Source organism: Bufo bufo, chromosome 1, assembly GCF_905171765.1.
Source record: "Bufo bufo chromosome 1, aBufBuf1.1, whole genome shotgun sequence".
NCBI lineage: Eukaryota > Metazoa > Chordata > Amphibia > Anura > Bufonidae > Bufo > Bufo bufo.
The window spans coordinates 204,744,040-204,758,443 of record NC_053389.1 but is presented as its reverse complement, the minus strand read 5'-3'; the positions used below and the strand labels follow the sequence as shown (position 1 = coordinate 204,758,443).

Genomic DNA, 14,404 nt, shown 5'->3' with positions numbered 1-14,404 from the left:
TCTCTCCCCTCGCTGCAGGAGACGGAGAGAGTGCGTTCTATGTGAGCACTTCTTTCTCCTCATTTTAGCGATCGCCCGAGTCTCAGCACTCAGACCCCCACCGATCAAAACTTCTCAAATGTATGTTTTCTTATGTACAGGGGCATTTTAATTTAGTTAATAGTGAAGTGGGTATTAAGACGCTGAGACAATCAGACCCACAGTATAAAGTACCATATTAAACACATATTGTGAAAAACAGATCCAACAGCTTACTGGTAGTTTCCATTTAGCAGCACAAGATTTTTTTATGGTGAAGAATAGAAAACACATGGAGAAATAAAGCAGAATCTTTTTTAGATGTATTACACATGTGCACAATTTTAGATTTCTTAACTATGTAGCCAGTGTCAATGAAAATGATAGCGAGATTCATGACAAGGCATGCAGTCCCCTTCCTACCTCTCTTTACACCTTCTCCAACCTATTTTCCATTTTGATCAAATACTGTACAAGTTAGGCTCCATTCACACATCCGTAGTGCATTGCGGATCCGCAATACACCCGGCCGGCACCCCTATAGAAATGCCTATTCTTGTCCGCAATTGCGGACAAGAATAGGACATGCTCTATTTTTTTTCCGGACCGGAAGATCGGGGGCGCGCTCCGGAAATGCGGATAGCACACTGTGTGCTGTCCGCATCTCTTCCGGCCCTATAGAGAATGCGGAACGGCCCTATTGCGGAACGGATGCGGACCCATTCTACAGACGTGTGAATGGACCCTAAATCTTAATGGTATATATTTTATATTAAGTGCCATCTGTATTAAAAGGGGTTTCCCAAAGAAACACACGGCATAAGGGTCGCAATGGTGGAAGTCCGGCGGCAGGCTCCCCATTGAACAGGTCCTGGCACTGGGTTTAGTTAGTGAAATCTATGAACGCCTTTCACAATAATCATAGGTGAGGTCAGGCATTTGCATGGTAATAAAGTTGGACTAGAGATTTAAAATATACACGCTCTACTGATAGTGGTTTTGCTTTGTATTGGAAAAATAGAACTTACTTGGCTGGTACCACAGGTAGTGAAGCTGTGTGCTATCAAAGACTAGGGATCGGCCGCCATGAGGTGCTCGTCTATCTCTACTGGCCCCCCATTTTTCTTCCCAGACCTTGCTTTATAGCATGTATTTTTGCTGCATTTTCATCCTGAATGCAGTTTGTATAGGGTGAGAACACATAAAGGTTACTGAAGACTATCATACAATCTGTACCATACAGTAAGGCACCCAGGGTTATGGATTGTTTGGTTATCATAAGTATCAAAAGTAGGGACTTACAGTAAATGTGCAATAAATCTATCCTTTATTATTGCAGTTAATTCCAGTTATCACAAGGGGTAGTCAGCTAGAAGCTTATGGTAGGTTACTTATACTTTGCAATCATTTTCAGATTTGTCACCAAGTAGTTCTCCATGACAATTGCTAATAGTGCATAAGGTGCATCCAATTTACCACGTACAATATTTCTTTAAAAAGTGCCTCTTGCAAAGATAATTTTGGCTTGTCTTAAAGACAAGTACATCTGAGACTTGTGTAAATATAGAAAGCATCTATAAAGTACAAACATCATCATTGTAGAAAAAAATCATGCTCTATATCTGAAAAGTGGAAACACCAACAACTAGAATCATCATTTTGTATCCATTATAAACTAGTGCAAATCACGGATAAAAGCATACAGCCCGCATACACGCAACAAGCTCTCACGGAACGGAATTATTCTTTGCCTTTCAGGAGTGGGAGAGGAGGACCAGTTTTAGGCCAGACTCAAACAGGCTTTAAAAGACAAGGGCAATGTCATGATACGAGTGCAAGGAATAATGTACAAGACGACCAAAAAATAAAAGCAGGGGCAAAAATATTCCGTTTGAAACCTGTGATCCCCATATATAAAAAAATGTTTTAAAGACCATCCGGCCAATGAGAAGCCTTTTCAGATGAATATCAGAGTTGCCAAATCCCAATGTGGGCCTGGACGTGCTATGCAACCATATAATGTTCCAAAGGAATACTCATTATAAGCTACTTTTAAAGTGAATGAAATGAAAGGTAACTTTTTGACTAAAATTCTAGCAATATGGAAAATATCCTTAGAAACCACCTTCTTAGGCTATCTTCACACTGTTGAAATACATGCCAGAAGAATCCAACCAGTATTTGCAGTGGTGTCAGAAATCCAAGGTTGACCCCTGGACTTCTGCCAAGCCATTGATCCACAAGGAGTGACATGACAAGTTTTTTGTTTAAAAAATAAAAAATCTGGTCACAGCCGAAATCAACAGGACACTCAATATGCAAAATAAGTGTCGGAATCGGTAGGACAAATAAACAGTGTGAACATACCCTAAAGTCCAGTCATATGTAGTCTTACACCTGGCGTACAGTTCCAGTTATTCATAGTGTTTACAAGTTAATACTTTTTAATTCAGCAATCGGTGGACCATCCCACAATTTTACAGATGTCCCTCCTCTGTAACTATGGTTGTCGGAAATTGCAGAATGCGGCACCCTCATCCAACGTGAGCGAATCGGACAATACATAAATTGTGGGTTGTGGCGGCACTGCAAGGCAGCGTGGCCTTGAGAAGAAATAAAAGAGCCTCTGATAAGTTTGGCCAGTAAGGCATCATAGTATGCACCATGAGATGTCCACCTTGTGCATGCTGTTCTAAACTCTGTTGGATGCTTCCTAGCAGCAGACTACAACAAGCAACGGGTCGCAAAAGTCTGACGCTATGGAGAAACTGAGGATCTCTATCGAGGAAATGCATTCCCAAGCTTCTTAATGCTCAAGAGTAACTTCTGTGGAATTAACCTTTTTGCTAGATGTAACTATCAATGACATGTTGTAAAATATTTAAGGCAGTATATGTAGAGATGATAGGAAGCCATATCCAAGGGTCTTTCAGAATGACTGCTGGTTGTATACTAAGAATACTTTCTAACCAAATACCTATTAGGTCTGTTATACTATGGAGTTCTCCTAAGGGTTATACCTGTATAAATACAAAAAATAGAAGCTTAGTTCCCATTGCATGGTGACAATGGAGATCACCTGAACTACTAGAAGAGCCCTCTAGCTCAGGGATGCTTAACCTATGGCCCTCCAGCTGTTGCAAAACTACAACTCCCAGCATGCCCGGACAGCTGTTAGGGCATACTGGGAGTTGTAGTTTTGCAACAGCTGGAGGGCCGCAGGTTGAGCATCCCTGCTCTAGCTAGTTGCCGATTTTGCAGTGGCCATGGAGAGGAGAAGCCTTCACAAACTATGGACCCACCTCCGCAGGTTCTGTAGAAGCCAAAAGGATGAATCTATGGTATGCGTGCCCTTGTGTGATCTGGTACTGAACCACATTAGTATTTCATTTGATGATACCTAAAATACCCAACAAACATATAATATGATTTACACAATAAATCATTTCTATGCAACAATATTTGCCCAGTGCATTGATACATACTACTAAAACACAATCCGGTTCAATGCACACAATGTACCACCATACATCATGTACTTTCAGCATTTTATGCCCATTTATAATCCATCAGTTAGGACTGTGTAAACCTTTCTGTGCACGCTACATCTTATAACTGGGGTGTGCTTTTCCACTGAATGTTTATATGATGTTCAATGCAAAAAAATAGTAAGGCTCTATCCACACATGTTTTTGCTGCAATTTTTGATGCATTTTTTTCTTTTTTAATAAATAAAACATCAAAAATAAGCAAAATCAGCATTGAATAAAACCAATACGTGCAGTATGATAACATGAGGCTATACCTGCATTCACCTTATGCTAAAACCATGGACTGAAGATAAACATGCAAAGAAAGGTTCTCCAGGGGCCGAAGGATTGATTGTCTTGTCACTTGGATCATACTGGCCTTTTCAAGCCCGTTTACGGCATGGGCCAAGCATCTAAAGCTCTGTTCACACTTCTGCTGAAACGTCCTATGATGGACACCAATGGCATCCGAAGGACCGCATTGAATCATGAGTCTGTTGAGCTTCTGTCATTGTGTCCATCAGTTCGAAAGAAAGAATAGCTCTGCCCATGACGGAATAGAATTATGAACAGTGCCCTGCGATAGCTTCACACACACAGTATTTTTACAAAAAATGCCACTGCAGTTTTTGTTGCAGCTTTTTTGAGCCAAAACCAGAAGTGAATCCAGCAAGACGGAGAAGTAAAGTCCTTCCTATATACAAGCCTTCTGAATCCACTTCTGGCTTGGGCCCAAGAAACCGCACCAGACAATGCAGCAGCTGAAAGGCTGGTTTCATACACAGCATTTTAGTAAAAGAACAGATTTTGGTAAAATTTATGGCTCTGGAAAATCAATTAGTGAGTTGTCACTAACATGTCTCCCTAGTCATGGTGATCACCTAGAGCAGAAAGAGAGATCAGATCTCCACTGCCCTCGTAAGAGACTCATTCCAAAGGAGAAGGTGCCAGGCTGGCGTACCTGGGAAGAGAATAGTGAATTGGCATGATGGGTATACCCACCACTATCATTTTCGTGCATACAATGAAGCAATGGATAGTGCTCAATTGTCATTTGTCACAGTAGTGGTCAGTGTCTGGCTTATAGAGGTGGATCATGCGGATTGCAATAGCTAAGATGCCGAAGGATTGTCCACCCTCGCTTAAGTAAGATACTAGAATATGAAATCCCTGCAGACCTAACTCAATATTTGTTCGCCCCTTTCCTGCTTGTTTAACTGTAATACCTTTTCATTTAGCATACTCGTTTTACATATTTACATATTTGTACAATGATTTATCATCCATGCTGTATCCATCAAAATGCTCTGACAAAATGATAAAAATGCAATGCTACTGGACAGCTGTGTGCAAGGATTGTCAGACACAAGGAGATTGGCCTTTACGTGGTGGCTGGTGTATTGGATGGTGCCCGTGTTCAGACTCAGCTTTGGCTTCCTTTTCCTCGGGTCCATTTGCCTAACTGCTGGTGAAACCCCATAGTGTCTATTAGTCACTAGAGCACCTTTGTCCTGCAGAAAAGGAGGTCAAGATGGAATGCTGAAGATTGGAGGAAGAAAGCAAGGCAATAAAAGAGCTGTAGAGCGGCCCGCTTCCCATGTGTCCCTCATGCCCTCTAAGTCTTGTGATATTTCTTAGTGAATAAGGGCCATTCTTCGGGAAAGAAAAAAAGGATTGTGGGAGAAGATTCTCGTGAAGTTGTGTTAGTTCGTGCAACCAAGTGGGACAGCTACACATCTTCTCAGTTCTTTACAAGGCTCCGTGCTGAGACTCGTATTTTGACAGAATGTTTCGGTAGCGAGAGAGTTCTTGGCGGATTTTGGCTACCTCTTGGCGCAAAACTGAATTCTCTTTCTCCAAAAAGGCAGCCCGGACCGTGATCTGGTTTTCCTTCAGCCGACGAGCATCTCGTGAACGTTTGGCAGCTTCGTTGTTTTTGTACCGCCGGTTCCAATATTTCTCATCCTAAAAAGGCAAAACATGACATGGGTTGCCATCAATTACAGTACATACTATCATATGTACAATATCATACATATACATACTATATATAGTAAACTAGTAAATTGGTTCCGAAGCTTCCAAAAGCTTGATCCAAAACAGGAAAAAAGGGTGAAACGGCAAAAACCTGGAGGCTATGGTACTCGGTGCGCTCTGGAGTGGGCGCCATCTTTAAAGACTGGGAAGGGGTCACCTCTCGTGACGTCTGTTTTAGCAATAACAATTCTAGAGCATCTATTCTTGAATGAATCCATTCCTCTATTATTCCTACTAGAAGTTTATGAATGACTTGCCAGAAGTCAGCAATAAAGGTTCATCTGGGTGTATATGGAATAGAAATGGTTACTAAAACAGACATGGCAGGAGAGGCGGCAGGTCTTCTTTGATGTGCGTGACAGATAAAGCTCCATTGGCCAGCTTGGCAGCTAGCACTGGATCACTGTTAGCAATGATCCATTTTCTGGACGTTGCTGCCCCCATTAGAGTTAAAAGCATGGCCATCATTTTCAGGGTCACAGGCATAGCAGCTGCTATGGGGCCCATCTCCACTCAGACACGTGTATGGACAATAGAAGAGGGCATTTATTTTTGCATTACTTCTGTACATCCCCTTGCATATTATCATACTATTGTGATATCACTGTGAGCCTTATTACTGTACTGTGACATCACTGTGTGCATTATGCCTGTGATGTGACTTCACTGTGTACATTATCTCACGATTGGGACACTACTGTGTGCATTTCCCTGTTCATTGGTGCAATAGGAAAACCATACATAATCATAAGCTGCTCATGTTCTGAACTTGCTACTGAAGGCGGTCATGAGGGCATGCCTAATTTATTTCATGACACTTGATAATGGTTTAGGGACCAGTATTTTGGGGTCTTGTGGGGATAGGAACTATTTGTTAAGAGGCTGAGAGAACCATATTCCTCTTGAAGGCCGTGTTGTGATCACCTATATGGCCGATAAGTGCATCCAATCTGTCAGTATATTATTTGCAGCCTGCAGAACATTATAGTGCCATAAAAAGTTGACTCTCATGGGACTCTCCTCTGTTACTCCTCCTGGAAATGTATGACTAAATTGACAACTGGCCATTGCCATTCCCCTTGTCAAATGGGTATATCCCTATACAGTCAGCATTGCACAGGTCAGACTTTATGTACAAGGGGAATAGTAACTCCCAGTCGTTCATTTATTTTTTACATTATATTTTCATTTCCCATTAGAATAACAGAGGAGTTGTTATAATCTGTTATTGGATAGAAATGCAAGTATATACTAAAGCTGACAGATCCTTCATATACCAATCGGGACTAGTAACCTTTACAAAGGTTATACAACCCCAATTCCAATAAAAGTTGGGACGCTGTGTAAAATATGAATGCCATGGCTGCAAATCTCAGGTTCTAAAGGAGTTATTTTTGTCATGAAATGGTAAAATGTCTCATTTTCAACATCTGTGATTTACTGTGAATAAAGTACGGGTCTGTGAGATTTGCAATCATTACATTTTGGGGGTCATTTATTAAGCTCAAATATGCAACTTCTCCCCGATCACGCCAGGTCTAACTAAGTGGGCGTGACGTGGGAAGGGGACTGGCCGGAAGGTCCATCTCATCTACCATTTTCTACGTCTTACATTTAGACTGGTGCTGGAGTTATGAAGAGGCCGGCGCCACTTGTCGGATCCTCCGCCAGCTATGGGGCTTTATTAGGACTGGCGTCTGAAACGCCGCTCTTAATAAATGTGCCACTCTGTTCTTACTTGCATTTACTTACATTTACACAGCGGGGACTGGGGGTGCAGTGGGTTACACGGAATGGTGTGGGTCTGTTTTGAGAAATGCATAGACCAGCTGAAGTCTAAAGGGACGTCATGCTCTTTTGTAACCTTCTCCTGTACGTCTTCTAGAAAGCATATTGCATAACAATAGGACAGGAATATTTGGCGGTCTCTTTGTACCTTCTGTTCGTCTGGCACCTGGATTTTTCTTGCTTTTTTCATAATCGGCTGGGGTTTCAGTTCCTCTTCAGAAAACCTATGTTTCCTAGGGTCGAATGTATCATGTCCTGGCACACTGGACAAGGCAAGATCAGCAGGATCTGGGTCAAAGTTCATCATTACTTCCACTGACTCTGGGTCTGGACTTGGACTTTCTCTGGATAAAGGAGTCATTTGACCTATTGAGCAAAACATTATGTTAGTAAGACCATATTTTGCAATTAATGAAAGAAAGAAATGACAGAGAACATTACCCATTTACCAGATTTATCACCCCATTCATCACTCTGGACCAAGGATCAGCAACCGCCGGCACTCCAGTAGTTCTGAAACTACAGCTCCCAGAATGCTTCATTCACTTCTATGGGAGTTAGAAGAACAACCGAGCATGTTGGATGCTAGGAGTTGTAGTTTTACAGCAGCCGCAGTGCCGATCCACAAAGAATTGTCAGAAATAGAATGCGTAAAAAATGGGTAGAGGACACAATTGGCCATCTCCGCTATGGACAGCAATCACTATGAAAAATCTCTTAAAACCAGTTCATCCCATTGTAAGTGGTGGTTGAGTATGTGGGCCTCCATTCCGCTCACATCTACTGGACTGCTGGAGAGAGCCAAGTAGAGTGCTAGATATGAGTGACATGGCAGACGGCACGCACAACTGCATTCCAACCACAATCCTCCTACAGATACGTCTTCTGACTCCGCCAGGAGAACAGCTTATTTTCTGTGGAAGCTCAAACATGGCCAACATGCCCAATCCCTCTATCCCTTTACATGCATGGCCTCCTTAGAATATGTTCACATGTCTGTACCCTCAGGTTTCTGACACAATTTTGTTGCGGCTGTACTGCCGGTGTGCAGCAGATGCGCATGATTGTTAACATTACTGTCATTCAATAGGGCTAATCCTTTAGGTTTCCATCCCAAAAAAGTAACACTTTTTCCATAATTCTGTGCAAAAATTTTCCATTGCATGTGAACAGCATGAAAACCCCATTCACATACATGGGATGCAGAGTTCACATTGATTTTGACACAGAGGGGGACATTTATCAAATTTGCATGGTGCAAAAATATTGGAAGTAGAGGTCGCACTACATTTTTTCCAGAAGAGTAAAAATACTCCTCTTTTGAGGAGTATTTTTAGCCGAGGAGGAGTATAAAAGTTGAAGCAACTCACATATAGAATATGTAGGCCTACATTATGTTAAGAGGTTGCTGTTCATGCAGGGAAGCCATTGCTCGTCTACTCTATAACAAAAATAGACAATTTTACATTTATTCGACATCCTATACTAAACATAGACCGCTGCCGCTACAACAGAGACATATATAGTGCTTCCACAACAGTGCCACCATAACAGAGCCATAGACAGTGCTTCCACAACAGTACCACCATAACAGAGCCATAGACAGTGCTTTCACAACAGTGCCACCATAAGAGAGCCCTATACAGTGCTTCCACAACAGTGCCACCATAACAGAGCCATAGACAATGCTTCCACAACAGTACCACCATAACAGAGCCATAGACAGTGCTTTCACAACAGTGCCACCATAACAGAGCCATATACAGTGCTCCCGCAACAGTGCCACCATAACAGAGCCATAGACCGTGCTTTCACAACAGTGCCACCATAACAGAGCCCTATACAGTGCTTCCACGACAGTGCCACCATAACAGAGCCATATACAGTGCTTCCGCAACAGTGCCACCATAAGAGAGCCCTATACAGTGCTTCCACAACAGTGCCACCATAACAGAGCCATATACAGTGCTTCCACAAAAGTGCTCCAATAACAGAGCTATACAGTGGTTCCACAACAGTGCTGCCACAGCAGAGCTATACAGCTCTTCCACAACAGTGCCACCATAACATAGCCATTTACAGTGCTTCCACAACAGTGCCACCATAACAGAGCCATATACAGTGCTTCTGCAACAGTGCCACCATAACAGAGCCATAGACAATGCTTCCACAACAGTACCACCATAACAGAGCCATAGACAGTGCTTTCACAACAGTGCCACCATAACAGAGCCCTATACAGTGCTTCCACAACAGTGTCACCATAACATAGCCATTTACAGTGCTTCCACGACAGTGCCAGCATAACCAAGCCATATACAGTGCTTCCACAATAGTGCCACCATAACAGAGCCATACACAGTGCTTCTGCAAAACTGCTGCCATGACAGAGCCATATACAGTGCTTCCACAAAAGTGCTCCAATAACAGAGCTATACAGTGGTTCCACAACAGTGCTGCCACAGCAGAGCTATACAGCTCTTCCACAACAGTGCCACCATAACATAGCCATTTACAGTGCTTCCACAACAGTGCCACCATAACATAGCCATTTACAGTGCTTCCACAATAGTGCCACTATAACAGAGCTATACAATGATGCCATAACAGAGCCATACACAGTGTCACCATAACAGAGCTATACATTGCTTCCATAACAGTGCTGCCATAGGAGAGCTATACAGTGCTTCCATAACAGTGCTGCAATAACAGAGCCATACACAGTGCCGCCATAACAGAGCTATACAGTGGTTTCACAACAGAACTATACAGTGCTTCCATAACAGTGCTGCCATAGCAGAGCTATACAGTGCTTCCATAACAGTGCTGCCATAACAGAGCTATACAGTGGTTCCAAAACAGTGCTGCCATAACAGAGCTATACAGTGCTGCAGAGACATTTTTGGTTGTTGATTTTCACTCACTTAAGATAATCCAGTCCCCATCTGCTCTGCCTATCCCTTCTAATTGAGAGAAAGCAGCGCAGAGATTATAAGCAGCTTTAGGTGTGGGTCAGTCTTTACATACAGGCTGATGAGTGTATATAATGTGCTATATATATGGAGTCTGTCCTTGTGTCCCTGCTTCTCTGTACACAGTGATGGTGCCATGCCTCCTCCTACACAGCCCCGGTCCCTACGGTGCTGCCCCCAGACGCCTCTCCTGCCTGTGCCACCGCTTTATCGCTAACATGCTGGCTTGTGACAGCCAGAACAAGCCCCACCAATGCCTCCCCTATCTTACCACATCAAAGAGCTGCTTAACACTACAAGAGAGAGGCTTCCTTCGTCATAACTAAGCTCTCTACTCGCTGACTTCTGCCAGTATGGAGCTTTTTCAGTATTGCTGTGCTTCCCTCGCGGTTCACATTGCGCAGGAGAAGCCTGACGAGTATTAGCACGCCTCAGAGTTTTTTCAAAGTGTAATAGCGTCTGACGCTTGTACAGGCGTTACTGAGACCTCTGATTGCAGGTAATGTCGCATGCAACATTTTGTGCACTTTTAAGCTTTGCTTGGTCAGGAGTATAGATTAGAACGCTTTTAGGTCTCATTTATGATGCGCCACTTTTTAAAAGTTGCATCTCCACGCCAGGCAACCATCTGGCGTTCTTTCACTGACCGTGATGAAACCACATTACAGCTGCGCCAAATTTAATACAACCGAGCGCCATCTTCATAAATTTGGCGCAAGTATTATACTCCAGTATAATAAATAGTCTCAATCACACCTGCAATGATACATTCCTACCAGAATCCGCATGAAATCGAACATGTGTGAACATACCCTTCATTCCACCTGTGGTATTTTTAAGGAATGGCTTTCATCTTTAAATCGTATTTTAGTTTATGGTAATCGGGCAACGGAGCACAAATGGTTAAAAGACTTACGCAGCGGCTTGTGAATATTCTCAGGAACACTACAAGTGAACTGTGAAAAGGGGGGATTTGTGAAGGTGGAACAAATCCTATGGAGAGCAGGCGCACATCGCTGCCATGCAGACGAGCTAGGCTGCAAATGTTCTATGCTTGAGCTCTACTGCAACTATGCTGGTAATTCAAGTGTGCATAATTCAGATAAAGCCCAGAAAATGGAAGACATGTCTATTTTTATTCCCATCGTCTCCTGCTTGAAGCAGAAACTCCCACGCCAACAATACTAAGGAGCTGATGAGCTGGAGTATTACATTGGAGCGTACAGTGCAATCCCAGATCTTAACCCAATGGCTTCCAGAGTCTCTGCATGAAAGCATCCGCACAATATCCAAACCCCTCTATGTGTGCACGCTATTCATCTTCACATCCTGCTTTATTATATATATATTTATTATTTTATTTTTTACAAAAATGGGAGCAGATCCTGGAAAAGGGAAATCGGAAAATATATATATATATATATATATATATTAAAAAAAAATCTTAGATGATTTCCTTCGTTTGGGACCTGCTGTCATTTTTGGTTTAAACGATGGACACGTAATAGGAATGCACAATGCATTCGGAAAATCTTCCCACCCTTTTTTTTTTTTCACCTTTTGTTATGTTGCGGAATGTGGTAAAAATAAAGAAATAATAATTTCATGTTTTTCCCCCATCATTCTTCACTCCATAATGAGAAAGTAAAATCTTTTCTAATTGATTGAAAAAGAAATAACTAAAATCTTGCATTGACGTAAGTATTCAGACTAGGGCTGCAGCGAACGATTATTTGAATAATCGATTAGTTGTCGATAATTTAATCGATTAATCGGGAAAAAACACCAAAATGACAAAACAAAGAGGTTTAAATGATTTTACTTGAAAAATTATGTTCAAAGGCCATATTAAAACAAATTGTGGATGGCACTGTTATGGAGGGGATCTGTGGATGGCACTGTTATGGAGGGGATCTGTGCACTGTTATGGAGGGGATCTGTGAATGGCACTGTTATGGAGGGGATCTGTGGATGGCACTGTTATGGAGGGGATCTGTGGATGGCACTGTTATGGAGGGGATCTGTGGATGGCACTGTTATGGGGAGGGGGATCTGTGCACTGTTATGGGGAGGGGGATCTGTGCACTGTTATGGGGAGGGGAATCTGTGCATGGTTAGGGGGAGGGGGGTCTGTGCACTGTTATGGGGAGGGGGGGATCTGTGGATGACACTACCCTTTACCATTAAGGCTGAGTTCACACGGGCGAGTATTCTGCGCGGGTGCAATGCGTGAGGTGAACGCATGGCACCCGCACTGAATCTGGACCCATTAATTTCTATGGGGCTGTGCACATGAGCGGCGATTTTCACGCATCACTTGCGCGTTGCGTGAAAATCGCAGCATGCTCTATATTGTGCGTTTTCCATGCAACGCAGGCCCCATAGAAGTGAATGGGGCTGCGTGAAAATCGCAAGCATCCGCAAGCAAGTGCGGATGCGGTGCGATTTTCACGCACGGTTGCTAGGAGACGATCAGGATGGAGACCCGATCATTATTATTTTCCCTTATAACATGGTTATAAGGGAAAATAATAGCATTCTGAATACAGAATGCATAGTAAAATAGAGCTGGAGGGGTTAAAAAAATAAATAAAATAATTTAACTCCCCTTAATCCACTTGCTCGCGCAGCCCGGCATCTCTTCTGTCTTCATCTTAGCTGTGTGCAGGAACAGGACCTGTGGTGACGTCATTCCGGTCATCACATGATCCATCACCATGGTAAAAGATCATGTGACGGACCATGTGATGACCGGAGTGACGTCACCACAGGTCCTTTTCCTGCACACAGCTAAGATGAAGACAGAAGAGATGCCGGGCTGCGCGAGCAAGTGGATTAAGGGGAGTTAAATTATTTTATTTATTTTTTTAACCCCTCCAGCTCTATTTTACTATGCATTCTGTATTCAGAATGCTATTATTTTCCCTTATAACCATGTTATAAGGGAAAATGATAGCAATCTACAGAACACCGATCCCAAACATGCGCGATTTTTCTCACGCGAGTGCAAAACGCATTACAATGTTTTGCACTCGCGTAGAAAAATCGTGCATGTTCCCGCAACGCACCCGTACCTTTTCCCGCAACGCCCGTGTGAACTCAGCCTAACAGTGCCATACACAGATCCCCCTCCCCATAACAGTGCATTACACAGATCCCCCTCCCCATAACAGTGCCATACACAGATCTCCCTCCCCATAACAGCCCTGGCCCGCTGCTCACAGCAGACTATTCTGGCAGTAACTTTTACTCAGCACATCTTTATTACCTTACAATGAAGCTCAGGTAACAGGCAGAGCGGGCGGCGGCGTAACGTCACTCACTCACTTGACGCACCTGCTCCGCCCACTTTATGAATGAAGAAGGCGGAGCAGGCGCGTCACGTGACTAAGTGACGTTACGCCGCCGTCTGCTCTGCCTGTTACTGGAGCTTCATTGTAAGGTAAAATAAAGATGCGCTGATTTAAAGTAAACTGCCCGCCCGCATAGCAACGAATCAGCGATTATTCGATAACTGGATTCGTCGACAACTAATCCAGTTTTCGAATATTATCGATAAAGTCGATTAATCGTTGCAGCCCTAATTCAGACCCTTTAGGCTTCATTCACACGTCCGTGGAACACGGTCCGTGAGATACCGGACTGGAATCCTGCTTAGTGCAGAAGCGCCCGGCGTCATTGGTTGCTATGACGCCGTGCGCTTTGTGCCGCCGCAGTACAGTAATTCACTCGTATACGAGTGGTTTACTGTACTGCGGCGGCGGCACAAAGCGCACGGCGTCCTAGCCACCAACGACGCCGGGTGCTCCTGCACTAAGCAGGATGCCAGTCCGGTATCTCACGGACCGTGTTCCACGGACGTGTGAATCAAGCCTTTCTCCGGACTTAGTTGAAGCTCCTCTAGCAGTGATTACAGCCTCCAGTCTTCTTGGGTATGGGGCCAGAGGGTTTGCACACCTGGATTTGGGGCTTTTCTTCTCTCGTCTCTATCAGGTTATATGGGGACCACCTGTGGACAACCATTTTCAGGTCTCTACAGAGGTGTTCATGGCTACAGAG

General features: G+C 43.5%; 1 protein-coding gene and 1 long non-coding RNA gene across 2 annotated transcripts in view; one reads left to right on the top strand and one right to left on the bottom strand.

Moving 5' to 3' along the window:
• Positions 1 to 632: 632 nt before the first annotated feature.
• On the top strand, positions 633 to 12,551 carry LOC121002840. Its single transcript, XR_005779337.1, has 3 exons — positions 633 to 3,031; positions 11,546 to 11,550; positions 12,540 to 12,551. It is a non-coding gene; the product is annotated as an uncharacterized LOC121002840 (long non-coding RNA).
• The window catches only part of LOC121002833 (thyrotroph embryonic factor-like), a 48,439-nt gene continuing 37,614 nt past the window's right edge, over positions 3,580 to 14,404 (bottom strand). Inside the window, exons 3-4 of the mRNA XM_040434440.1 lie at positions 7,522 to 7,739; positions 3,580 to 5,513 (exon numbers count right to left, since the gene is read on the bottom strand). Of these exons, the coding sequence (XP_040290374.1) occupies positions 5,298 to 5,513; positions 7,522 to 7,739 (434 nt within the window). The 3' untranslated portion in view covers positions 3,580 to 5,297. The remainder of the gene's footprint in view (positions 5,514 to 7,521; positions 7,740 to 14,404) is intronic.